The sequence below is a fragment of the Macrosteles quadrilineatus genome, unplaced genomic scaffold (genome assembly GCF_028750875.1).
Source record: "Macrosteles quadrilineatus isolate MER2022 unplaced genomic scaffold, UCM_ALF_1.0 Scaffold_5__1_contigs__length_97177068, whole genome shotgun sequence".
NCBI classification, from domain to species: domain Eukaryota; kingdom Metazoa; phylum Arthropoda; class Insecta; order Hemiptera; family Cicadellidae; genus Macrosteles; species Macrosteles quadrilineatus.
The window spans coordinates 55887911-55914987 of record NW_026542598.1 but is presented as its reverse complement, the minus strand read 5'-3'; the positions used below and the strand labels follow the sequence as shown (position 1 = coordinate 55914987).

Here is a 27077-nt window from a genome sequence, read left to right as displayed (position 1 = left end):
AGTGTTTAAGGATTTAGTCCAGAAAACAGCTGTTTGCCGCCAGCTTAATAAAATTGGGTTTTATTACGTACTAGTGTAGGTTGTGGCAAAGATTACACATGCTACGCAAAATTTTGCGTAGTATGTAGTATGTGTAATCTTTGGTTGTAGTAAAGAGATCGATGGTTAGTGTCATCCGTTTTGACCGGACACCAACCAGCTGATTATATTTGGCAATGAGTGGTATATAAACGAAAACATCTATTATATTATTAAAGTGATACAATCAAATTTTATGTAAACGGTTAAGGTCATTTACCAAATAAAAATATACGCATATGGCACATCAAAATGAAGCTTAGAGTGTGTAGATATGCCGAAAAGTATTGATATGGACGAATTTCTTAAGGGGCTTATCCCAACTCCGCGCAGTGGTCAGAAATCTGTCAAAACCGACTGCCCAACTCCGCGCAGTGGTCACTTCGGATCCCTCGCGGCACATGTCTAACTCCGCGCAGTGGTCAATTTTGGCTCTCACAGCCCTGAGGCTGAGTTTGTGTTTGAACTTTGAAATTGTGTTATATCTACAACAGACAATCATTCATATTACTGGGCTTATGAGCTCTCTGAACTTTAGTACCAAGTTCAAAAATATTAGTTTTGTATACAACCGCAGATTGCTATAACAAATTAGCTGTAATCTCTGTTTCATACAACAGTTAGCTACACTCCTCAAATTGGAAAAAATGGACGAAAAACGTCTATGTCTTTTTATGACTTGCAATACAAAATTATATCAATACTTAAGCAGTATAGGAATTTTAATAAAACTTCAGACTTCAAAATTGACTTTATATTTAATTAATCTACGTACAAAATGTTCAAAATCCCAGCCAAAATTAATTGGTGGTTTTTATAAAACATTAATAAGAGTCCTATAACACATATTTGCATCAAATTAATAATCGTTAATATAAACATCGTGTAAATTATTTACAAAACAAACAACAACAAAAAAAGAACAATCCATTTAAATATCTGGACTGATAATAAAATACAAATTATTAGCCTACTAAAATTGTATAGGTAAAATCATTTACAAATTTACAAAAGTTATACTTATTTCAATAAAAATAAATTTAAATTAATATAGTTAAACAATAATTATAAGCTTTAAAATGCGAAGCAATATTAACCTTAGTAAAACATTTTACAATCGTAAATATTTTAAAAATCACAGTATCGGTAAGTAATATCTTATTAATTTTCCAAAAAACTAAATCACATTATTGGCACACCTCAAAAACAAACTTATACTTTAAATTTGATTACAAAAAGAATTTTTAAATGTTTCCTTTTGTTAAATGTTATTGGAAGTGATTATTAAGTTTTGTTATTCATTACAAAGTCCATAGCCACTTTTAGATGCAGAGCTAAGTTTTTTTTTTACAAAAAAGAGATTACAGCAAATTTGCAGTACATTGCTGTATAAAAATGTAAAATCCGTGATCACAGCACACACGTGTAACGTAAAGCTCATGAAATCGTTAATAAGATGTATTAGCATATTAAATAATTTTAAACTGTGAATTTCAGTAACTTTCATACGTATCCACTCCTCGCACGGACTTTTTGAACATTCTTACATAGTGGTTTTTAAGTTTCACCTCCTGTTGTGAACCTATAATTTTGCTTGTATAATAAGCTAAAATAATTCTTTTACGTCTTATTAAATGGCGAATTTGACGTCTATGAAGAGGATTTTCATTAAAGCCAGACCCAGACCAACGTTTTAGCGAATTTCCCATATAGGGAATAAGTTATTACCGTAGGTATTATGGTAAGACTTAGACTTAAACTTTTTTACTATTTATTCAATACCGTATGTCTTGTATTATTTATGTCTTGTTACTCCTAGGTATAAGTAGTTTTTTTTTCTGTCTTATATTTTGCATGTATCCCTATTGTATTGTTCATCAGTTTCGCATTGTTACTTAGTTTTAGTATTTAGTCATGATGAGTATCTCACTATTATTGTAATTCTTATTGTAAATTGGTGAAATCCGTTGGCAATAAATAAATAAATAAATAAAAAAGACCTGGACCCATTGATTTAATTTTTCGCTCTTATCTTCCAAAGGCCGAAAACACCATCCGTTCGAATTCATATAAATATATATATGTCCGTTAGCACGATAATTTGAGCAAAAATGATCCAATTTTGATTAAATTTGATATGAAAAAACCTACAATTAATTGAACGAATTCACGAACCAGCACGATCGGACCATGGAAACTGGGGTTTATGGGGAAAAATCGAGTTTTCCCAATTTTGACCCTAAAAGCATACATTTTTGCAATTTCTTTTGAAAGCAATTTGTGGAGCTTAAAGACAAATAATTTAGTATATCGAAGTGTTATTATGCGCCATAATGGTTGCAGAAAAAATGCCAACGAATTTTAATTTTATAATTCCCATGTTATTGTTATGGAGAATAAATAAATTGTTGTAGTTTCCTGTAAAAGGAGCGTACTTTGATTAAATTTGGAAATGCATTAATTTTACACTTAACTATTGACATTTCACAAAAACACTTATTACCCTGCCTCTTGCAGCAAACCTATGTGCACTCATTAAACTAATGCTATTTAAATAGGGAATAAAATAGTATTTTCGAGAGATATATTTTACTGGTAATGCAATCAGGCAAATGGAAGTTCGCTTAGTCTGCAGTTTTGCTGCGGCGGGGGTATTATTTTAATAACAGCAGCACACTTTTTTGAAACTTCAACTCATAACCATGCAAATGTGCTGTAGCCTTTGTTTTGGTAAAAACTTTTCCAAAACAACTACCGTAGATATTAGGAGTGGCCACTGCGCGGAGTTAGACTTGACACTAAAAGTGACCACCGCGCGGAGTTGGGCTGAACCCTTCGGGGGCCATAAAACTTTTCCTCGGATTAAATTTGACCACTGCGCGGAGTTGGGCAATCCCCTTCTTAAGGGCTCTGCCCCACAGGCTGATTTCCAAAGGGCTACGCCTGGCATGCTTCCAATGTTTAAATGATTTAGTTTAATTTTGGTAATGAAACAGCTGGTCAGTACAATGAACTGGTGTTTGTTTATTTACTCGAATAAGATGTTTGTTTTGCTTTATGTAGATTGAGGAAGTTATGTTTGGTTTTAAAGTGAGGTTGTATATGTTAGGAAAATTATTGCTCAAAGTTTCATTTTTTTAATTTATATATTAAACTACATGTGAAGAGGCTGGACTAAAATTGAAGAAAATGGTAAAACATGTCATTCATGAAGCATCTATGAAGCAATCATTGATGCTATTACAACACTGAGGTATGTTGTCATATTCTTCGGGATCTATTAACATCAAAAGTAGGGATTTGAAAGTAAGTAGGTTTACGCTTTTTAAATCAGTTTTATTTTCAAACTAAATCATAGAGTTGCTGTACTTTAAAACACACATCAGCACCACTTTAATAGCTCTCTAGGTCACATTTTCTTCCCGTTGCAAAGCACGAGTATAGCAGCTTGTAACCTCTAAAAGTAGGGATTGTAGTATGATAATTTTTTGTTGGGCATCACTCACCTTATTGAAATCACGAGAACGCAGTCCTTGTCATATCACAATCATACACAGTTCATTGCACATAAAAATATACAAAAAAAAATTAAACTAAATTTAAAATTTCAGACCAAAGTTCTCAACACCGACGTTTCGCCGCACCAAAATCGACGTGCGGCGTTTTCAAGGTTATTTCTCTTCTCACGCAAACGTTGTGAGCGCCTAACCACGACTGACCAACGAAACGTCGGTGTTGAGAGCTTTGGTCTGAAATTTTAAATTTAGTTTTATTTTTATTTTTGCATATTGTTATGTGCAATGAACTGTGTATGATTGTGATATGACAAGGACTGCGTTCTCGTGATTTCAATAAGGTGAGTGATGCCCAACAAAAAATTATCATACTAAAGTTGACCTCACCATATCGTTTAGGAATAGTTGGGATTGTAGTCATTTATAATATACTAGCTGTACCCGCGGGCTTTGCCCCGATTAACTTCAAGATGAGCTCGTTCGCATGGCTCAATCACGTCCTGGTTGAAGTTCGAGTGAGTGAGTGAGTCAGTTAGTGAGGGCTTTGCGCTTTGCCTTTCATATATTTAGATTATTATCCTTATATTATTTAAGAATGTGTACAGATTCGTCATTGTTAAGTTAGCTTAGAGTAGTATGGCGTAAAATATCGTACGTCACTCGTTCAGCATGCGTTTACCGGACTCGTTCGTATGATAATCCCGCACTCGACTTCGTCTCGCACGGGAACGACCGCACTCGCCCAGTATACACCAATTTTCAGGACTAGTAACAACAACGTAATATACTATAATTTCAACCAAGTCAGACAAATTTAATGTTTGTAGCACGTGTTTCCTTAAATTGCAGATTATATAACAGCAATTAAATCATACAAAATGTTTTTCATACGGATAAAATCTTATTAATCTCTATGGATAAACATAGGGACTTAGCCCATGGACACTGGGACAGAGCCCAAGGGGCTTTAAAAAAAACTAAGGCCAGTTTGCACATCAACACGACACACTCTTCCAAGTGAGACTTGAATGGTTAATTATATAGATTACTAGCTGGCCCGACAGACGTCGTCCTGTCCTAATGTGGTTTTATGTCAAATGCTCGTTCATTTTCAAGATGAGCTCGTTCGCATGGCTCAATCACGTCCTGGTTGAAGTTCGTTCGCTATGCTCACTCACCTTTAGGTTGGAGCTCGTTCGCAGCGCTCACTTGCCTTCAGGTTAGCTCGTTCGCTACGCTAACTCACCTCCAGGTTGAAGTTTGTTCGCTACGCTCCCTCACCTTTTGGTTGCAAATTAGCTGTTGTCATAAATTTAGAAAAATAATAGTGCAGCAAATAAGACGAGGGATTTACGTAACCTATTTATTTAGTGTAGATTTTGAATCCTGAATGACAATTATCTATATATAAAGCCAAAAGTACCCATGAACTTTTGAGAAAACTACAAGTCACACCCCCATAAACCATATACTTAAAATGTTCGTCATGACGAAAAACTTTGCGCAAAACTATCCATTATTTCATAAATTGCCATTTAAGGTCGTAATTCCTTTCTAAAGGGTACTTTCCATATACCTAATGTTAAAAATACCTCAGCTGTACTTATTTGTTTTAATTACTGTATTATGTTTTTTGTTTAATTCAGCTTAACTTAACCAACCAATAATTTTAGTAATACTTATGAAGTCAAATGGGGTGAAGCCCATGGGTAACAGCTAGTATGAGTAAAGGTAATTTTTAAAACAAATCTTGAGCAGTGTAGGCATTTAGTCATACTTAATTTTAAACCTGTTGCTGAAGAACCGCAATGGTTGAAAACAAGACCGTCATATAGTGGCCAATACATGGTCAGTTAAATATTGACTATATACCTTCCCTTAGTGCACATTATTATACGTATTATTATACGTAATTATACATTATACGAAATTATTATACGTAGATCCATGGTATAAAGACGTCCCTCCCAAAAAAGCCAAATGCCTCGCGCCGTAGGTACGTGCCTACCGTGCCTATTCGGTAAATCGGCCCTGATCTCTAACAATTTGGAGGAAATCATAGGAGCAGTTTTTTAAATCATTGTGCGCTAACTTTACTCGTATTATAGTATAGCTGCAATGTTTACATCTCTGCAACAACCGGAAGGAGGAAACTTTTGGAAAGTTTTCTGTGAATCATCTAATCATAACGTTCTAGTGTCAGCAAAGTTGATGGTTCAAGGTCACCGTTATCTGTCATTGGTCGATTAGGAGCAGTTCCGTGGTTTTATACACATAGGTTATGTCGTCAGTGCATACAAACGACCACTGTGCAGTGTCTATTCATTCCCAAAAATAGATGTATAGTAACCGTTTGTTAATCCATGGTACTGAAAAATAAATGCTTTTTAATTGGTATTTTTGGGGTTGTTCGGTTGTTGCTAAACTTAAATCTGGATTTGTCCTACATAACATTGCCGAGCTGAAATCTGTTCACACTACATTAGACTCTCATTAATCCACACTAAATGAGGAGTCAGGTTGTCCGATTGATTAAGTTTAGATTAAACGAAATGGTTTGACAACGAAGAAAGGTAACTCATTCGAGAATGTTTGTGTACATCTTATGAAATTAAACGCCCCTCACAGCACAAAGAAAGATTGCATTATGTATTCTGAATTACTACAAACAGTAGGATGTGCCTAGAATAAAATGTACAGTGCTTATTTTTGTTGGTTAATAGTAACCATGGCAACGGCGATGCCTACTCCCCGCTCGCATCTTTCCATGCACGATGCACACGCTGAGATTACGCACCACCATAAAATAATAAACTTATCACTATTAAAAAATAATGCGTTTTGTACATTGGTACATTCCTAATCTCTAAAGGTGTAGCCTATGCAACTTAAGTAACTGCTACATTTTTTTTTATTGTGTGTTAGTAGGTAACGCCAACAAGTCCATCTTGTTAATATGCCACAACAAAATTGTATATTTTATGGAATTTAAGCAAGGTAACATAATTATTCATCATTGAGTGACACTTTGTTTTATGTATACAATTTTGAAATTAAGAATGGTTCAACAATTTATTTTCAATAGCGCAAGTAGACTTTGCACTACCATGCAACCTAACTAATAATTGAGTGTTTTCAGCAGATTTTTATAAATATTATAAATCTGCAAAAGAGTATTTAATCGATGGTTCAAAGGCAGTATTTTATATTCCTCCTTAGAATAAACAGTAAATATAAGATTATTGTATCATGCTTTTGGACCACGAAGACAATTTTAAGGTTAGTTCCTGTCCAGTTTACGTAGAGGTCATTTTGTTGTTATTCAACCAACTTAAAACTATTTAAACCAACTACAACCAAATACACTTTGTTAAGTATTGCAAGTCCTCTGTACAACAAAAGAGTAAAGGATTTATAAACAGTATTTAGATTTTAATAATTTTTTAGTAAAGATTATACTTCCACTATTTTAATTTTCAAAGTTAATAGTTTAGCTTATTTTCAAGTTTTTTTTAACCTAACCTTAAGACGAATTTATAGGACCGATCCTTAGAAATAATCAATTAACGTTTTACACTGAATATTTACATTGTTTCTCAGCTAAGATACCAGCACGATAAGATGTGCAAATCTATGATTGGCATAGTGTCGCGTTCTAAAAGCAGATTGGCAACTGGACGATTCTTGAAACAGCTGTCTGTCATCGCAACTTGTACAATCCTGCTTATAAGTTTATGTTTATTGTTTCTCGGTCTATAAACCGATACTGCAAAAATTGTGAAAATGAAAAGCTGGCACTAATAACAAAATCATCAGATAAAAACTATGCAAACCATTGTAGGAAACTATTATTCTATCTACACCATGGCAAACCAGCAGAGGAAACAGTTTGACCAACCTAAATTTTATAAAACTAAATATTCCCTCAGTGTGGTCACTACTGTAGCAGTGCCAATAATTGTCAGGTTTATCCTACATGCTTTTGGGGATGTTCCATCTTGCGGCGCCCGTAGAGTTTTAACTTATTATGAAAGAAATGCTTTTTCTTGGACATAAAAGTGCTTCTGTTTTCAACGAACAAACTATAATTCTGTCAATAAGTAATTAACTTTTCTTACGTGACAAAACTGACAATAAGAAAATGCAGACGTCTGAGTCAACATTACATAAAACCGATGACGTGAATGTAGACTTTTGTTTATGACTTATCAGTTAGGACAATAAGTTTTACTACATGTAAACATCTGACAAATAATGTCTTATCAATGGTTGAATAAACTAAGATAATCATGCACGTAGCATAAACAAAAATGTCTGAGAAGAATATGTCATCATGATGAGTTTCATGCTTGTGGAGTGAGATTGCATTTAGGTTGCTGGATTATTTTTATTTGTTTATTATTTTTAATTAGGTTTGATTAAATACCCATCACTATTTTCTAATTTTTAGATCGCGACGCACACATTATAGATGCGTAGTGCGGTGCTTAAAATTGCCGTAGCTAAGAAACAGCTGGTTTTAAAATATTTTAAGCTGAGTATGAATGCTAGAAAAATGTTGAATTGAGTCCAATGATCAAAGTTTTATCACCATCACCTTATACAGTGTTACATGTCAAGAAAATGAATCTTGTCTAGATCCACATGTCCTTAGTTTAAATTAAGAGAAATAAAATAAATGCAGTTAATATTTGTTCTTTAATTAACAATAGCTTCTAGTGATCTCCAGAACCTACAACTAGTTTTATAATTCAATTTTTTTTTAGCAAAACATCCTCACTAAAACTAAAACTATACCCGAAAGACAGTTAATATTGACTTTTGGATACTTACAAGGATGTCATATACTGCATTTGTAATCCAAATAGAGTGCGGTAATGAGTCGCTCACAGATTTTGCTACTTTTAATTTTTTCCGTAGTTTTCTACACTGTTAATTACGGGTAATTGATCGAACCATTATAAGCAACAAACTTTTCTCAGGATCGAACCGGTGACCTTTTCATTGTCAAGTGACCACTATACAACTCAGATACACCAAGCTACACTGAAAATATTTTGCCTACCACTGCATGGAAATGATTACATTGTCACAGCTGTAAACAGTACGCAAAAAAGCTCATTCCGCTCTAGAGCGGGAATGGCTCATTCTCGCTCTAGAGCGAGAATGGATCATTCCCGCTCGCTAAATCAGATGATTTCACACCGACCACAGCCGCGGATCAGGTACGTTAACAACCGGTAAGCAAATAACATACATAAGCAAACATAACCTAAATGACATTTTATATACTAAAAAGTTTATCTGTGCGTTATGATAAGCTATACGGTGGTACAAATAGTTTGTGTCTCCTTAATACACAATAGCGTGTTTGGTACGGAACAAAAATTTGTTTACTAAAAAAACACTGTGTACTTACGGTAACCGGACCAGGAACAGCAGTGAATGCAACATTCTGGTTGTACTCGCAAGAGCCGCCCTCACGTTAACACACTGTCTATTCTTCGTCCCTCAATTGGTGTTATCGCTCCCAAGATTGACTATTAGGTGTTTACGTCTGCGACAAGTTAGCAAACAAGTTTTGAGATAATGAAAAGAATACCACGTCAAGAGGTCGATTTTGGGACTCGAGTAATCACGGAGACTAAATTAACACGTTACTCAATCGTGATTAATTAGCTTGAAATTAATTTCCGTAAAACGATTAGAATTGCTACATTTTGAAATTCAACTTTTATCACAGTAATTGCAAAATATTTGAAATCTTTCATGACTGTGGTTGAATATTTGTTTTGATAATTATTTTCATTATTGCGATCGATATTTTGAGTTGATATACCAGTTAAGAATTTAGGGTGTGTTTGCTTTTGGGGAATTTATTTTTAATTCTATAGATGTTTTAGTTAGTTGTCTATGTTACACAATCTATTTGGTCAGTCTCACAAATGCGGGACTTTTGCAGAGATGGTTCTGTTTCAAATCCAATCACAATCAAACTTCACATCACCTGTTCAAACACAAAAAACCAATGATCTGATAACCTCGTAGATTCAAAATACCTTAAATCGAACAGCCGAAAATATTTGTCTTAAATTATAAAGCAGTATTCTACAGTTCATTTGTAGGCCTATTGATCCAAATAATTATAGTTTTACAAAATTCAATGATGTTAAATATTTAATTAATACCGATTATGACAAATGTATGAATGGAACGTAATTTATTGTTTAACGTTGTATTAAAATAGTTTTTGTGATAATTTAAAATACGTTAATTATGTAAACTTCTACGTCGAGAACATTGTTATTCGGAATAATTGGAATGTACTATTACAGAAAATGACAAATTTATCTGAACTATTCTCCAGGAACATTGGAATTCGCACACTCAAACGTCACCAAACATTATACAAGCTTGACATTTTCGAATAGGACGAGAGGTATACTTACACACTGTTCCAAATTTATTTACATCAATTGTTAATGTTTTCTACACACATCCAGTTGTTAATCGTTTAAAATTTTGTCAAACATTCAAATTATATTTTAGCATGAAAAACGTTGTTGCTTATTATAACTACTCTAACAACAACAGTTGTTTGCAACTTTTCAATCATCAAGCAGGTCGTTACTCAATTGGTAGCTTAAAAATAAAGTTTGCGCAAAGCGAGAGGCAAAGGTTGAATGGCTTCATGATTGGACTGGCTCGAGCAAAGAAAATCTTGAAAGGTTTCATGTTGTTCGAACAAGCTATGTTTATTTAACGCTCTTTTGTGATGGAATCGTATCACATTGTTTAAAACTGAATTCTACGTTCCACAAGCACTAAAACTTCGCAAATTTGACTAACAGTCTACTATAGGATCAATTAGATTTATTTATTGAAATGTGTGGTCATCATATGGGAGAGGAAATACAAGTGAATGTCTTTGCAAAACTACAAACATTAATCTACACCAAATTAGACCACTCTCCTTGATCATTGATACCATGGTTATAGGTAAAATAAAAACAGGAGTCGGAAGCGTTTATGTACTAAGGTCCGCCACAATTGTCACCTTAAATTGAGACATGTAATGTATATAACAATTTATTCTGAATCTGTAAAACATTTGTAAAAAAAAATACCAACGAGACTGAGAAACATCAAATAAAGAAATAAACAATTAGCAAGAATTGAAAAATCGATTTTTAATCTGGCAACATTAAGTTAAGTGCTTGTTAAATATCTACCAAATAGTTGATTAGGAAGGCTGCCTTTAAAACTTTGTCGAAATATAATTTATGGCTACATCAGTGTCTACATTAGGTGACAATTTTCTAAAAAAAAAAACTCAAAATAAAGAAGGGAAGAATAATATTTCTTTGAGGTTTGTAGCTCTTGACGAGGGCTGCAAAAGTAGAACGGAATTTGTCTTGATCCCAAAAATGCTTTGTTACCATAGGTATAAAAACCTCCCCTATTAGAGGCGGAACCTTCCTTTATGCAGTAAGGTGAAATAGAGGGAATGGTGGTGCTTTTTGTCGAAACCCATCCTACTAATACTAGTTCAGGGAAGAGATAAATTCAAAAACTTTCATAACAATTAAATTTCCTTGGTTGTTGAGTACAAAATCATTCACTTAACTACTTGCAATCTGATCCTCTAGGGGTAAATAATTTTTCTATATTATAATCCAATGTATCAATAATTACAACTGAAAAAAATACAGTATTAACGCAAATATGTCATTATGTAAAAACCGAGACTGTATGAAGACAGACAAGACAACACATACGATTCCGATGTTTTCCAGTTATGTTTATCTGGACTATGAACTTCAGAGGAATATTTGGACTTGAACGAGATATCATAGAAGCAACGACCGGAGTGTTTGCTGTTCTTTTTGTGTTGTACGTCAGGTAGTGTTGTATTGTGCAATGCTGTGTTAATATACATATGATGAGTTTAATTTGGAAATATAATTTGAAAAATCCTATTGTTACTGCATTAGGTATATGTTGATGATTTAATGTGTAAGTGAATAGTCGTAGGTACCTAATCCTAACAGTCAAAATTAAGACCATTAGGTGTAAACTTTGATAAGGGCTTCATTTTAAAATAAAAAAGGTTTTACCCAAACAAAATGTATGGTATTCATGTTGACGGCCAAAATGTTAAACGGGTTTTTCCCATTTTTGGGTCGAAGAAAAATTAACACCGAGAAAAAATGCAATAAGTACGAAAACGAAAATTGCTGTGCGTGGTGAAACCTATGTCGCTTGGTTGTAAACATAAACATATGTACAATGTAAGTACTCCAGCATGCTCCAGCATACCTCTCTCTTCTCTAGATTATTATTGATTATAGTCTCGAAATTTTTGGGAGAGAGTAATCTTTGGGTTTTATAGTATGATTATTTGCAAACATCAAATAGTCGTAAAAGTTAGCTTACTTGAACGTAACAGTTCAAGTTACATGGTTTAATGAATATATTACGAATTAAGGAGTGGATGAAATAATAACAAATTGTACAGTATATGCTATCGTTTTTACATAAGATATTTTTTGTAGTCACGTTTTACATCACTGTATAAAAATAGTTGGTTGAATTGTTTTCTATTAATTATATAAACACAACACAATTATAAAGACACGGGTGTCTAACAATGTTGATGGTAAATATATTTTTTATAAAGATAGTACTAAAAAGTTTTAGTTTTGTAAACAATTTCAAGAAAACGTATTTTTTCCTGATATGACAAAGTTGACATACGAAATTACAATTAGTGGGGTTAGTAGCTGATGGAGTGGCTATTATGATGTTTAAAATAATTAAAGAATTATAACTAACATTACCTTATAAAAAAGAAGAGAAACCCCGTCATGATAGAGGGGGTTGAAGGGGGGATGCATCACATGGAAAAACAGGGGATACTGAATGAGGTTGGCGGGATTGTGGGCGGCAGTGTTGCCTCGCACAGAATTAAAATTCCCCCACAGTACCTGTTATGTGTGCAGGAACAGTTATCATTCAATCGTGATATACATTAGTATCATTGTTTAAGGATGGATATAATACTCTAGAATATTAGTGAACTTTTCAAAACGTAAAAAATTCCATTGGTGTAAAAAACACACAAAACCACCTAAAAACATCCGGACTAATATTTACATATTAAAATTGTAACATTGCAATAATTCTGCAATATCATAGAGGAAGGAATTTATTAATAAAAAATATTGAATAATTATAACAGCTACAACACTGATTAATTTTAATGTTTGTATAAATTATTTATCATTTAGTTAATGAACCTCTGAATTTATCCCTAAAATAATTATAAAAAAGGAACTGCCCAAATCATATTGATTCCAAAAGTTAACAAATATGTTGATTTATGATTTATAGTAACTATGTAGGAAAATATAATGCGTAACACGAGTGCAAACTACCTTTGCTCGCTTACTAGTTACACAAATAACTATTTATTACTATGTTTAGATCATAGGGCGGAACTTTGGTCATCTTCGTCGTATTCTTAGATTAAACCATAGATAAAACGATAAACATACTCCCTTAGTAGATTTCTCATCCTTATGGAACAGCTGAAGACAATTTTATTGTTAGTTCTGTACGGTTTATGTAGAGGTCGTGTTTTTTTTACAATTTGTTTCCCGTTATTACAGCCATTTAAAACCTCGTTTAACCAAATAATACGATCTAATCATAAACAATAACCTGTCCCCTAGTTATATAACCAAACAGTAAAGCACAAATCAAGAAATTAACCCTAAAATAATAGAAACAAAGTTTCGTCGACACTAGCGCCCATGTGTCACGTACATGAACTAGACACGAAAAACGTGCTTCAAAATTTACAATGGGATGAGAAGTCTACCATTAAACCTACTTCCTTTTATCAAGCACAAAAGTATCGATTAGTTTGATAACTAAGCTTAGCCTGGCTGGAAACAAAACTTTCTATTACATTACAGTAATCAATAATACGATGGAGCCGGAGGGATATCATGGTTTTGTCGATTTATCAGCCAAAGTCAGTGGTTAGACTTAAATCACTGACTTAAATAAATATCCAACAGAACTATGACCAATGGTCTAGGCAAAATTTAGTTTATTTTTTGTGGTCTTTGCGGATTTTGTCGCACAGCTGTTGAGCAGAGCATGGGCTGATTATAGCTCAGTGGCTGTCACTGTCAGTTGTCAGATCTTCAATCTTCGGCTGTTGTTGTTAGGTTAGGTAGATGGTAGATCCATGTTATGAGCAATGTTTGTTTAGGTTAAAACTACACAACTAAACTGCAACTGCATTAACAAAAACCATATTGATACACATTGCGTGTGTTATACTATTACTGTCAGTAGAAAACCGTATATATTTCTTATAATATTTAAATATATAATTTATATTATCGTCGAAAAATTTGGGAGAGAATGGATTCCACTCGTAAGTTGATTACGAAATAAGTTATACCTCTAAAATATGACAGGCTTAGATAAAATATTGGGTACAGTTTCTTAACTGGACTATGCTAATATTGATTGAAACTATCGATTCGATTGGTAAGTTAAACCTTCATGCGATTCTTTCACCATCAGTAAGTTTGGTTGGTTAGGTTAGGTTATGATAGTTTTATTTTATAATAGATAAAATATAATGTAATTTTATATTTTTATAGTATTATTTAAAATATTGATGATTAATCTATATTTTCAATTCGATAGTTTCAATCAATATTAGCATTGGCCAGTTAAGAAACTGTAGCCTACCCAAAATATTTTTAGAAGATACTAATTTCACATTGTTTGTATGAGTTATAAGGGAGTCCATAACCAAAAACATATTGAATTCATTAATTGTTAAAGTGTGGTGTCTGCATGTTCTAAAAGTACTTTGATGTAAGCTTAACATGGGTCTCATATGTACATGAATTGAACCTGTGTGTTGTACATGTTGACCAATCTCTAATCTGATATGTAGGGCTATACTTGTCAGTACGATTTGTATGTCAACTCAACCATGTCACTGTCAGCCTACTGGGACGAGTGCCACTAAAGCTTGAATGCAACACTTTTGTTTGCAGGTGTGGATTCAAACAATTTATTAAGCATTAGAATGTTTACTAGGCCTACATAAAATGTATAGATAGCATGGTATCCTTTCTAAAGTGACGATATTAAGCCTCGTTTTCACCAGAGTTAGGAACACGTGTTTACAGCTAACTTAATGTTCCTTAAACCAAGAAACACTATGTTTTGAAGAGAAAAATGTTGATGTTGGAACCTGTTTTTTTGTGTACAGAAATTTGGTTTCCCACCAGAAGTCTGTAAAGATCAAAAGGTGTTCCAAACATGAGGAATCATTTGTTTTGGAACAAATATTTCTGTAAACTCACTTCAACGCTGTTTAAAACACTACCTCGCTACCTCCTACGCTTACCCAACACCACTTGACTAAAACGCGTTACACCCCCCAACCAGGACTGACCTCCTTTTCTCGGGAACGGTGATAAAATTGTTTCCAACAAAATCAAAGAAAAGTGCACTACCTGATGTAAACTTTTGTTTTAGAAACAAGTGTTACCAACAAAAAGTTTCAGACATTTTGTTCCAAACTCCGGTGTAATCACGGCTTTAAAGTTGTCTTACTTTAGGTTAACGAGTAACTTCAGGTTAAATTATTACATTAGAGCCTTATACCTTTTATGTTGTAGAAGTCGAAGATTTTTTCTCAAACATCATGAAAACAGAGCAAGAAACTTCTGCTGGAATAGCTGCAATCAGGACTTTGTTGGAGTATTTAAAGCATGATGAATGTAAGTTTTGAATTAGGCCTACTCGTAAGCTATCCATCACAGTATTTTAAGAAGGTAGTAAAAGTAGTAAGAACCAAGCAGTGCTGTTTCAGAAAATACTTAGACAGTACAAAATGACTGATTTGCTATTAAGGTTTCATATCACTGAAATACATAATGACTTATTTATGCTGCATCAACATTTTCTTCGATTGTACAGTAACTTAATTGTAACCTAATGAATTACAGTTAAAACATGAACAAACCTTTACAGCCTTCTTAAAGCAAACTTTAACAAACATAATTGTGTGCAAGTCTACTTTAGTTTTTCGAGAGCTTTACTGAGACTTAGCTTAAATACTTTTGACTTTAAAATATGAAGTAGGCCTATCTCAATTCAGTAGATTAGCCAACCATACGTGTAAAACAGGTCTTGGTACAAATTTGATGTGTTTTAACTTAATAAAGTAGGCATATATGATATTTACAGTAGTACCTAACACAGAATTCTGGAATATGATATCCAACCTTACCATAGACAAATAGAATACATATAGACTGTCAAACAAAGGTTCCGCTACCCACCGCTAGGAGTATCATTGCAGGAGCCTTATGCTACCAGCAGACGCTGCAGCGGTGTGCGCCGTAACTACACGACTCCTAGTGGTGGGCACCGCAACATATGCTAACCGCAGCACTGCTGTCAGTCTACATTTATTCAATTTGTCTATGATCTTGCACACAATTTCACATGTGATGTTATTAATAACCTTTTTGAAGCAGTAAAAATAACATTGATTTTCTTGAATCGAGTTTTTGAACGATCACTCAAAATAAATCTCTCGCTTTTTGTACAATCAGCAAGTATTTTTACTCTTTAAACAATGCTGGCCTAAATAATTTAAGCCAGTGTTTTATTTCAGCAAAAACAGTTGTTGAACTTCGAGAGAATCTCAGATCTGTCATTGATGTTATGACCAACACAGACTACCCTACAACTGCAGTCGTCTCTGGCTCGGAACTCTTCTTACGATTCATCACTCTGGCAGCTGGTCTTGATAAAGGGGTATGATATTATAACTGTAGCAATATACTGGGTAGGTAGTTTGTTGTAGCCTATAAAATCTTAGTTGGTCATTATTAATATTTATTTTCAAATAAATTTAAGATAAACAAATAGCCTACATTCTTTCTTGAACGTAGGTAAACACCTCCATACAAATGCGTTACCTACTAGTCTAAAATGGCAATATAAATAATTTCAAAATATACTACCTACCTATCCAAACCGTTGTGATTATATTATGGTTACAGAAGAGTCTCGTATTACTTTACGGTACGTATACCGGCCTGTCAAGATCAGGTAGGCCTAGAAGCGAAAGAAATGGATGAAAACCCGCATTTCATAGCACTGTATTCTGGCTGGCGAGGGACCTTAGATTGTTTTGCTATAGATTTAACAGTCTCTTGTCAGAATAATCTAACTAATAACATTAACTTCATGTTGTGTTGTTTATTCCGAATCACGTTGACATTTATAAAGGTAATTTTTTTGTAAAATGACCCACGCTCATTTTTTTATAACAATAACGTTGGCCAAACAAAAGCCCAAATTTAGTTAACTAGGGTAATAATTAAACGTTACTTCTAGGTTGCAGCAGATGTCATGTATAACTTTTAGAAGGTTTTGTTTCGTTACACTTTTATAGATAGTCGTATTAGTTAACCTAATTTGTTTACTTGGTTTGTTTTAGTCGTTTGAGGAGTGTAAAGAAATTATGATCAAGAGAGGCAGAGTGTTTCTTCAGAAGCTGATGTGTTCTCGAGGCAGGGTTGCTAAGCTGGCTGCTGCTTTTATCACAGACGGAACAGTGAGTATCTAGATACTGTAGTTTGAAATAAACCTTTGTTTCATAAAAGACCCATAAGAACATAGGAGCTTCTCTATAAGAGGAAGCTTTCCTGGAATTTAGAGATCGTCATTCTAAAATCCGATGTTGCTCATAATGGTAAAATCACCCCGTTGCACTCCTTTGATTATTTAGTAACTTAATTTAGTCCATTTAATCACTACTCCCTTATTTTATGAACTCAAAGCAAAATTAGGAAAAACTAGTCAGTAAGGATAACTAGCAAACACTATAAAATTGCTTGATTTGACAAAGAATGAACCCATATCTAGTTAACTTCCACCCGAGCTGTCCATTATTTAGCTTAGGTGAGCCTCCCCCACCAATCTTTGCTCAATACAAGTTACTCTAGTGTTTATATCAGTCTTCGGAGCTCAAAGGGTTAAATGGTTAAACGTAGAGCCTCCTGTCCAAACAGCGTTCTGACCCTTAAGTGTCCAGAGAGATACCTGGATACCTTAGCGCCCACTGAGTTGGTATGGTCGTCACGGCATTTTTTAGAGGCACTGGATCGGGCACTATGCCATTCAGGCGTTCCGCACTGTCCTCCATGCGCCTTTCTCCAACACAGAAGTTCAAGAGAAGATGGATGTGGATGAGGAAATTGCAGCAGTGTGTGAGGTGTTTATGTCGGGTAGGGCACCTATCGTAAACTTACCTCCGATTTGCTCGGACAGCTCGAGTAGTCCAGGGTCTCGCTGACAGTCCTCGTCGCTCGCTTACCACTTCTAGATCTTCGTAGATGTTAATGTCGCGCCGATCTGCTAGTACACAAGTACACACTGTGTACCTCGGCACGTCGACGCACCGTACACGAGTTGCTATTAAGGAATACACTAACTTTAGTTACTCCTATAACTTGGTGTCAGCACAGCGACGCGCTGACAAGGCCAAGTCTAAGCTAACTACTAGGGCTGATAGCTAACTAGGCGAAGATTAGAAAATAAAATAAACGAGAGGTCGTCCAGTGGTCGAAACTCGACCAAAAATATGTAATGTACTCACTTAACTATTTTCACCCCACACTGTAAATAAAACATGTGATTGGAGTTTCCTCCATTTGTTTTGATTTTCTGTTTATATTTCGTTGTTATTTCGTAACCAGCATAGCAACGCATAAGATCCATGTTATTTTTTTACAACTTTTAAACTTATTTTTTGTGCTTATCTTTGAGCCTATTTAAATTTATAAAGGGATTCTGCACACCTACAGGAAAATAGCTTTCCAACGGTATGCGTAGATTTTCCCTACGATGCACACGAGCTGAGAAAAAAGGTTTTAAAGAAACATGCTTGCCTATTAATATATAGATAGATACCCAGCTCCTAGGCTTAACAAAAGGTCTCACTTCTCAAAATGAAACTAAAAAATAATCTTCTCGGAATTAAAAGAAAACGACACTAACTTGCGATAAGTAAATAATGAAATAAAACAAAACGTATAAGGCACCTAGGCCAATTATTCTTCTTGGCTTTAAGGAAAATAAATAAAACTCTTGATTAAAATAAAACAAAACGCTTTGGGGTACTAAAAGTAGGCGTAGGCTACTGCGACACTACACTCGCAGCGTTGGTCGATAAACTACGTTATTCTATAATAAACTACGATAAACGTCCTAGAATAGCCTAATAAATAAAGTAATTTCCCTCGCCAAAGTGGATACGGGGATGAATACAACGTATACGCTAGCTATATACAGTGTACTTACGTAACACGACACTTCCAGATTTGCATCCGGGTTACTCTCGCCTTCGTCCGGATACCTTATTATTTGGTTCGCTCGCACGGCCTAAGGAGGGTTGGTTGGTGTGCGCGAACCTAACGCTCGACGCCGACTGTCTGCTCGAAGGATGTTTGGCGAACAAGCGCTCGCCATCGACTGTCCCAAGAACTGACCACTGTCCGCTGGTCTCGGCTTCTCCCCACGTCTACGGCAGCGCTTCAAGGTGACAGCGGCTGAGTCTCGAACTAGGAGACCTGCAGTGGACACGTTTGACATTGTTGCCGTCGTGACGAACCGCCGCGATTAATCGTTCGTGTATATAATAAAAAATTACCCCTAACAAAATGTGACCATTACACCCCCTTTTTACTTTGGTGAGAAAAAAAAACGAACAAAAAAAAAAACTACCTGCCTGCAGGTGTCAACTCAAACATAATTCGTCGTATCGCGTGCAAGGCGACAACCTTCGCACCCCGCACGGCGCTCGACCTTCGCTTGGTCGAGTAACCTAACTCGTCCGACTCGTGGGCGGGGAGAACACTCTCCTCCTGCCTCCTTAACGAAACCAAACACCTCTCGAAAATAAATCTAACAAAATAGCTTCTTCCTAAGCGATAAACAATAAAACTAGATTAGAACTCTGACCTACTTATCATCTGAATGGAAAGGTTTCAGGTCCTTTACATGGGCCACGGTGGTTTTACCCGTTGCCACGTCCTTTATCACGTACAAATTATAACCTCGCCTTTTGCTCACTACAAAAGGGCCATCGAATTTTGGCGCGAGTTTGCTCGCGATCGCGTTGACAGCTGACGACAGTACATGGGTCCGCTTTAAAACCTGTTGACCTATTTCATATCGAACGTCACGCCTTCGTAGATTATAAGATCTAGCCTGTTGATCAAACGCAGCTTTAAGATTCTTCTGAGTGGTGTCATACAGCCTCCGGAAACGGTCCATACGTTCCCTATGTATGTCAGCCGGCGTCGGCTGTTCACCTCTCCGACTCGCGACGAACAGCGGGCCTCGAAGTGCCTTAGGGAGCCTAAGTTCACGCCCGTAACACAACATCGCGGGGGTACACTTTGTCGACTCGTGGCACGCTGTGTTTACGGCGAACACGATCTCCTTCAGATTCGCGTCCCACGTTTGGTGATCGCCTTTCACGGACTGAGCGATAAGAGTCTTAAGAACGCGGTTACGTCGCTCGATGGGATTAGATTGCGGGCTAAAGGGCGCAGTCGTCTGAAACTCGATGTCCCGTTCCTTTGTCATATCTTTAATTATTTTCGAGGTAAACTGAGTACCGTTGTCCGTGATAAGTATATCAGGCGCGCCAAATCGATACAAGACGAGTTCCTTGAACTTAAGCACCACCTGAGACGCAGTCGCGTCCTTCAAAGGGGCTAGTTCAGTCCACTTACTGTATTGGTCCTGAAATGCGACGACAAAGCGATTTCCTTTCTTCGAACGCGGGAGGGGACCTAATAGATCCGCGGAGACAGTATGCCACGGCCCACCAGGTGGGCGAAAATGCATTTGGCCGGCGGGTTTCGTCTGTTCAACCTTGTAACGTTGACATACGGGACAGTTCCTTACATACTTGCGCACGTCACGTCTCCAACCGGGCCAGTAGTACTGTTCGCTTACTTTTCTAGCGGTATTCTTAACGCCAAAATGTCCAGCCGCAGGGGAGTCGTGCACCTCTCTCAAAACCACAGCCCGTTCGTCCTTAGGAACACACATTTTCCATGTCTGTTCCCGGCCATCTCCTTCCGTAGTTTGCCGACCAATCGAGCGATATAATTTGCCTTCCCGAATGACATATTTGTCGTTCATCCCGGGATTGACGCTCATTTTATCCCAGAGTTTCTCGTACCACTTGTCCGACTGATTACTCGGCCTTTCGGGACCGTCTCCAGCGTCGGGACCTCCTTCCAATTGAAGTGGACAGACCGCTGTCTCAATAGACGTATGCTCGGCTACACCTACGGGGTGCCGCGATAACGCATCCGCCACCCGGTTGGCGATGCCTTTCCTGTACTGCACCTCGAAATCGTGCTGCTGGAGTTCTAACACCCAGCGTGCTAACCGGCCTGTCGGCTCCTTAAGCCGTAGCAACCATTTCAACGCTATATGGTCTGTGACGGCGATGAAGTGGTACCCCTCAATATAGGGTCGGAACTTCCTCACGGCCCACACCAACGCCAAACACTCCTTCTCTGTCACGGTAAATTTACGTTCTGAGTCAGAGAGAAGTCTACTCGCATAGCCGATCACGTTCTCCTTTCCGTCCTTCTTCTGTGTGAGCGCGGCACCGAGCCCGTCGTCCGACGCATCAACTTGCAGTACGAACGGCTTACCGAAATCGGGACAAGCTAATATCGGTGTCGTGGTCAACTTCCGTTTCAGCCCGAGGAACGCCTCCTCTTGGCTTTCAGTCCAGCTCCATTTCGTCGATTTCTTTAGGAGACACGTCAGTGGAGTAGTAAGTCGCGCGAACTGGTCTATAAAGCGTCGATACCATGACGCGAGTCCTAGGAAGCTTCTAAGGCTCTTTACGTTAGTTGGACGCGGAAATTCGGCGATTGCTTTAACCTTTTCCGGGTCTGTACCAATACCGTTCGCATTAACGACGTGGCCGAGATACTTCAGTTCGGTCCTACAGAACTGGCACTTCTCAACATTGAGCTTTAGCCCCGCCTTTCTGAGTCTACCCAGCACTTCGCATAACAAATCGAGATGTTCCTCGAAGGTTTCAGAGATCATCACGAGGTCATCCAGGTACGCGAACGCCCTAGGCTCCAATTCCGGACCGACTACCTTATCCAGCAACCTTTGAAAGGTCGCGCCAGCCGAATGAAGACCGAATGGCATCGATGTGAACTGATACAGCCCGCGCCCCGGAACCGTAAAGGCAGTGAGAGGCCGGCTCGCCGCCGCCAACGGCACTTGCCAATATCCATTAGCCAAGTCGAGTGTGGAAATAAATCGTGCCTTTCGCAACTTTTCAAGTATGGCCGATATTCTTGGGAGGGGGTAAGCATCCTTCTCTGAACAATCATTCAGACGTCGAAAGTCTATACAGAACCGATATTTTCCACTAGGTTTCTTAATAAGCACCACAGGGGAACTCCATCCACTAGTAGATGCTTCGATTACCCCGTCACTTAGCATACGATCCACTTCAGCGTTTATCACTTCCTGCATAGCGGGATTTCGCGGGTAATACCGCTGCTTGATCGGAGTAACTCCTTTCTTTAAACGGATTTCGTGTTGGATCAGTTCCGTGCGGCCAGAAACGCTTTCAAATAAAGGCAATTCGGGCTTTAGAAATTCACCTAATCGTTTCTTTTGGCCCTCAGTCAAGTCCGATATTGCGCTTAATTCGACAATCTCGCCGGCGACGTTCGTCCTACTAGTATCTAACGCGACGTTATACGTCACCAAGTCCAGTCGTCCGAGAGTGTCGATACCGAGAACCACGTCACTAGTGAGAGTGGGGAGATACAATGTATAGAACTCCTCGTCGCGACCTTGAATCGAACCCTTAAAACGATAGGATTTTTCCGATTTCGAACAGCTACCGTTCGCGAGTCTCACTACCGTGGGAGTCGAAACAGACATAATTCCAGACCGTTCCAAGTGACGTGCAACCGCCGTGCCGATCAACGTGACTACGGCACCTGTATCTATTAGTGCGGCGAACTCTCGCCCTGCTATCGTCACTGATACGTGCGGTCGTCTGTCGTTGGTCTGAATCTGAGCGTTCTCGGTTTCCGGGAATTTCTTAATTTTCTCTAACCAAGCGCACCAGTCCGGGGAGGTCTTCGTAGTAGGCACTACTGAGGATTCAGGCGACCTCCTTCTTCCTGAACCCGTCGATCGTTTCCCTGGCACCGACAGTCGTGGGTGCGGATGCCCACCTTTTTACAATAGAAACACTTAAGAGTTCTCGGCATACGGCAGTCACGAAATTTGTGGCCTTTCTTGTCACAGTTCCAACATGTGATAGTAGACTTGTCACGCACATTATCGGGCAATCGCGAAACTGTATTGTTCTCTCGGGGTGAACCTTCGCGCTCACGCTCCGAGTGACGTCGTGGGCTCGTAGATGACGAGGTCCTCGTAAAATTACCCGTCCGGGGGTTCGGAGATCTCTCTCGTGACCTACGTGGTCTTGCCTCTGACCGGAAGCCTACGCGCTTCTCGGTTAATCGTCCCGTCACGCCGTTGGATGACTGACACTTGCCAATAGTCGAAACTCCGAAATTATCTCCCGATTTATTATCGCGTCCTCGTCTCGGGTGATAAGCCGTTTCGGGGACCAACGCTGCCGACGGAGGTGGAGGGGGACGGAAAAGAGATTTTTCCCTAAAATAGCTCTCAACGTGTTCCGCTTGTCTGAGCATTTCGTCGACCGAGAAAAAATCGTGTCTCCTCATCGTCAACTTATATTCGGGTCTCATATTCGTATACAAAATATTCAATTGTTCGTGGAGACTGAGGGTTCCCTTGCGTCGCATGAGAGTAGTTAAAGCCACAACAAAGTTTCTAAAAGCTTCGTTGTCACCTTGAGTCCGACGCCGAATTTCTTCGTCTAGATTTCGCTGGTATCCCAGTGGTAGGAATTGTAGTTCGAAACTCGATCTAAATGACTCATAATTATGCCAGGAGTCCTTATAGTTTCGATACCACAACAGTGCATTACTATGTAGTAGCTCGGGGAGTGCTCGTATAATATCGTTCTTATTTATTTCGTAGGCCTCCATAAGCTCTTCCAGGCGTTCCAAGAAAGAAACGGGGTCTTTAGAGCCGTCAATACGAACGTTCCATTTTCGAACTAAATTACACAACGCCGAGACGTCAACGCCAACCTTACGAATTACGTTCGAATTTTCGTGACACGAAGGCAAACCACTACTGAATCCGTGATTCACGCTTGCCTGTGTAGGAATACCTAGTTGTTCGCTCGCGAACCCACCGTACGGTCGCTGACCGGTACCGGGCACCGTAGTTCGATGAATCGAATCTGTAGAGTGGGAGGTGTCGAAAGCATAGTTAACACTAGGTCTGGTTAGTGTACTATACACTAACCCCTCGGAATTTGTAAAACGATTTGATTGTGTCATATTGACTGGATAATTACTAGCCTGATTGTTGGCCTGATTGTTATCAGCGCGCATTGTTAGGCTTGATAACGAACGACAAACGTCCTCAAAGTTGGTTCCTGGAGGCAAACCAACTATCCCCCGTACTCTGTCAAGTTCCGCACTTCGTATGTCACTGGCACCTGGTCGCGAGTCGACATATCCCGTGTCGTACCGGTGTGGAAGTGCAGTCGCACCGTCCACGCTATCATTCACGTCCTTACCGTACACTGCTCGGGGAATGCCATGTTTCCAAAATTTACAAAACGACTTGCGAAGTTCGTCGACTGTCCCCATATTAGGCAAACCGTATCGACTCATTTCGTAACGAAGTTCATCCTTGGTTAACGTGTGAATCCACCCAATTCGCGGGTCATCCTCTGAGGGACTCTTAGACATCATCGTACGATCAGTCGTAGTAAGTAAATTTAAAGTCGTTGGTACCATTAACTGTGTCGTAGTTGTACCTACTTGAGGCTGAGTAGCCTCTGCGGTCGTAGCGGGAAAACTTAAAGTCGAAGGCACAGTTGGTTGTGAAATAGTTTGTGCTACTTGAGCTTGTAAAGACCCTGCAGTCGTAGTCGTGGTTGTCGTGGTCGATTCAGTCACTGCTTTGACCGTTTTAGGCGTAGTTTTCGCGCTAACACTCGATCCTACCATTTTCGCTTTTTCTTATATTCCAAAGAAAAAACCACTACGATATCGATTTTACCGTTCGGGCGCCAATACGTGAAGCACGTATGAATATTACGATAATAACGAAACTTTCAATGTCCCTGTTCGGAGGCGCCACTATGTGAGGTGTTTATGTCGGGTAGGGCACCTATCGTAAACTTACCTCCGATTTGCTCGGACAGCTCGAGTAGTCCAGGGTCTCGCTGACAGTCCTCGTCGCTCGCTTACCACTTCTAGATCTTCGTAGATGTTAATGTCGCGCCGATCTGCTAGTACACAAGTACACACTGTGTACCTCGGCACGTCGACGCACCGTACACGAGTTGCTATTAAGGAATACACTAACTATAGTTACTCCTATAACTTGGTGTCAGCACAGCGACGCGCTGACAAGGCCAAGTCTAAGCTAACTACTAGGGCTGATAGCTAACTAGGCGAAGATTAGAAAATAAAATAAATACCCAGCTCCTAGGCTTAACAAAAGGTCTCACTTCTCAAAATGAAACTAAAAAATAATCTTCTCGGAATTAAAAGAAAACGACGCTAACTTGCGATAAGTAAATAATGAAATAAAACAAAACGTATAAGGCACCTAGGCCAATTATTCTTCTTGGCTTTAAGGAAAATAAATAAAACTCTTGATTAAAATAAAACAAAACGCTTTGGGTTACTAAAAGTAGGCGTAGGCTACTGCGACACTACACTCGCAGCGTCGGTCGATAAACTACGTTATTCTATAATAAACTACGATAAACGTCCTAGAATAGCCTAATAAATAAAGTAATTTCCCTCGCCAAAGTGGATACGGGGATGAATACAACGTATACGCTAGCTATATACAGTGTACTTACGTAACACGACACTTCCAGATTTGCATCCGGGTTACTCTTGCCTTCGTCCGGATACCTTATTATTTGGTTCGCTCGCACGGCCTAAGGAGGGTTGGTTGGTGTGCGCGAACCTAACGCTCGACGCCGACTGTCTGCTCGAAGGATGTTTGGCGAACAAGCGCTCGCCATCGACTGTCCCAAGAACTGACCACTGTCCGCTGGTCTCGGCTTCTCCCCACCACGTCTACGGCAGCGCTTCAAGGTGACAGCGGCCGAGTCTCGAACTAGGAGACCTGCAGTGGACACGTTTGACATTGTTGCCGTCGTGACGAACCGCCGCGATTAATCGTTCGTGTATATAATAAAAAATTACCCCTAACAAAATGTGACCATTACAAGTGAGTGTGTTTTTTATAAAAGAAGAGGAAAATACAACTTTTTAGATTCATAACATTAACAAAAAAAAGTTTCAATTGTGGTAAATTTTACACTTTATTCCTGGACCTTGTGAAACATGACCATCTTTCAGTACTTCGGGATGACTCGTTCGGCAAGTTTGAAAGTTTCTTCCCAGATGTTTTTTCTTCTCATATTGTTAAAATATTCTTCCAAGTGCCTCATATTGTATAGTTCTTAATTTTTTTCAACAAGCACTATCAGTGTACTTTAATCCATCCTTGTAGAAAGCTGAAAATGCCGTACCAACTGTCCCGAACGCCCGAAATGCGCCCACACTGGATCAGTCAGGCGCATCCACCGTCACATAAATGTCCTACAGTTTGTAGCTCTAGACTTTCTATTTAACATACCAAGATGGGGAACGCCGTTGACGGCCGTGATGACACAGTGGGCGCATGCTCATTTAATTCAATGTTTTGAATTTTTTGAAAATCCCGTACTGACCGTCTATGTGCCTAGTCTATGAGAACTTTTACCTTTTTACAAAAAAACTTTATTATTAAACTTGTTTGTAACAACATATTGTTTTTACTCAAAAGTAATGTATGAATGTATGTGGCAGTGCAAGCAGTTCAAACTATAACAAATTGAATCTAAAGTTAATTTTAAAAAATTAATTGAAAAGCTTAAACCACACATTGTGAGTACAAAAATCGTAACCACAGTACCATACTGATAAAGAAACACAGCAATGACATCTTTACGCAATTGATCACGACTAGACAAGTTTGGATTTGTTAGTTTATGAAGTAGTAAAAGGGTGTGAAACCCTCTTATGTTTGCTCAAACAGGTTCAAACATAAGAGGCTATACAGTAGGCCTATATTTGAATGTTCAATCAGATATCTTGTTTCTACCATTTAATTGCTTACACCTAATTCACAAAAATAACTTTTCTTGAAAGAATCATTATTTAAATTTTGACCTTTGATTTTGTT

At 38.1% G+C, this 27077-nt stretch overlaps 2 protein-coding genes across 3 annotated transcripts in view; one reads left to right on the top strand and one right to left on the bottom strand.

Annotated features, from left to right (window-relative positions):
• LOC128996019 (phosphoenolpyruvate carboxykinase [GTP]-like) overlaps positions 1-12536 on the bottom strand; it is a 44169-nt gene extending 31633 nt beyond the window's left edge. The window contains exon 1 of one of the 2 annotated variants that reach the window (XM_054421136.1): positions 12434-12536. In XM_054421136.1, coding sequence (XP_054277111.1) covers positions 12434-12462 — 29 coding nt within the window. In that variant the 5' untranslated portion in view covers positions 12463-12536. Of the gene's footprint in view, positions 1-9012; positions 9137-12433 lie in introns of those variants that run through there. The other variant, XM_054421135.1, reaches the window with a different exon arrangement.
• Positions 12537-13847: 1311 nt separating this feature from the next.
• LOC128994584 (translation initiation factor eIF-2B subunit alpha-like) overlaps positions 13848-27077 on the top strand; it is a 46901-nt gene continuing 33671 nt past the window's right edge. The window contains exons 1-4 of the mRNA XM_054419239.1: positions 13848-14043; positions 15311-15412; positions 16315-16457; positions 17146-17262. Of these exons, the coding sequence (XP_054275214.1) occupies positions 14031-14043; positions 15311-15412; positions 16315-16457; positions 17146-17262 (375 nt within the window). The 5' untranslated portion in view covers positions 13848-14030. The remainder of the gene's footprint in view (positions 14044-15310; positions 15413-16314; positions 16458-17145; positions 17263-27077) is intronic.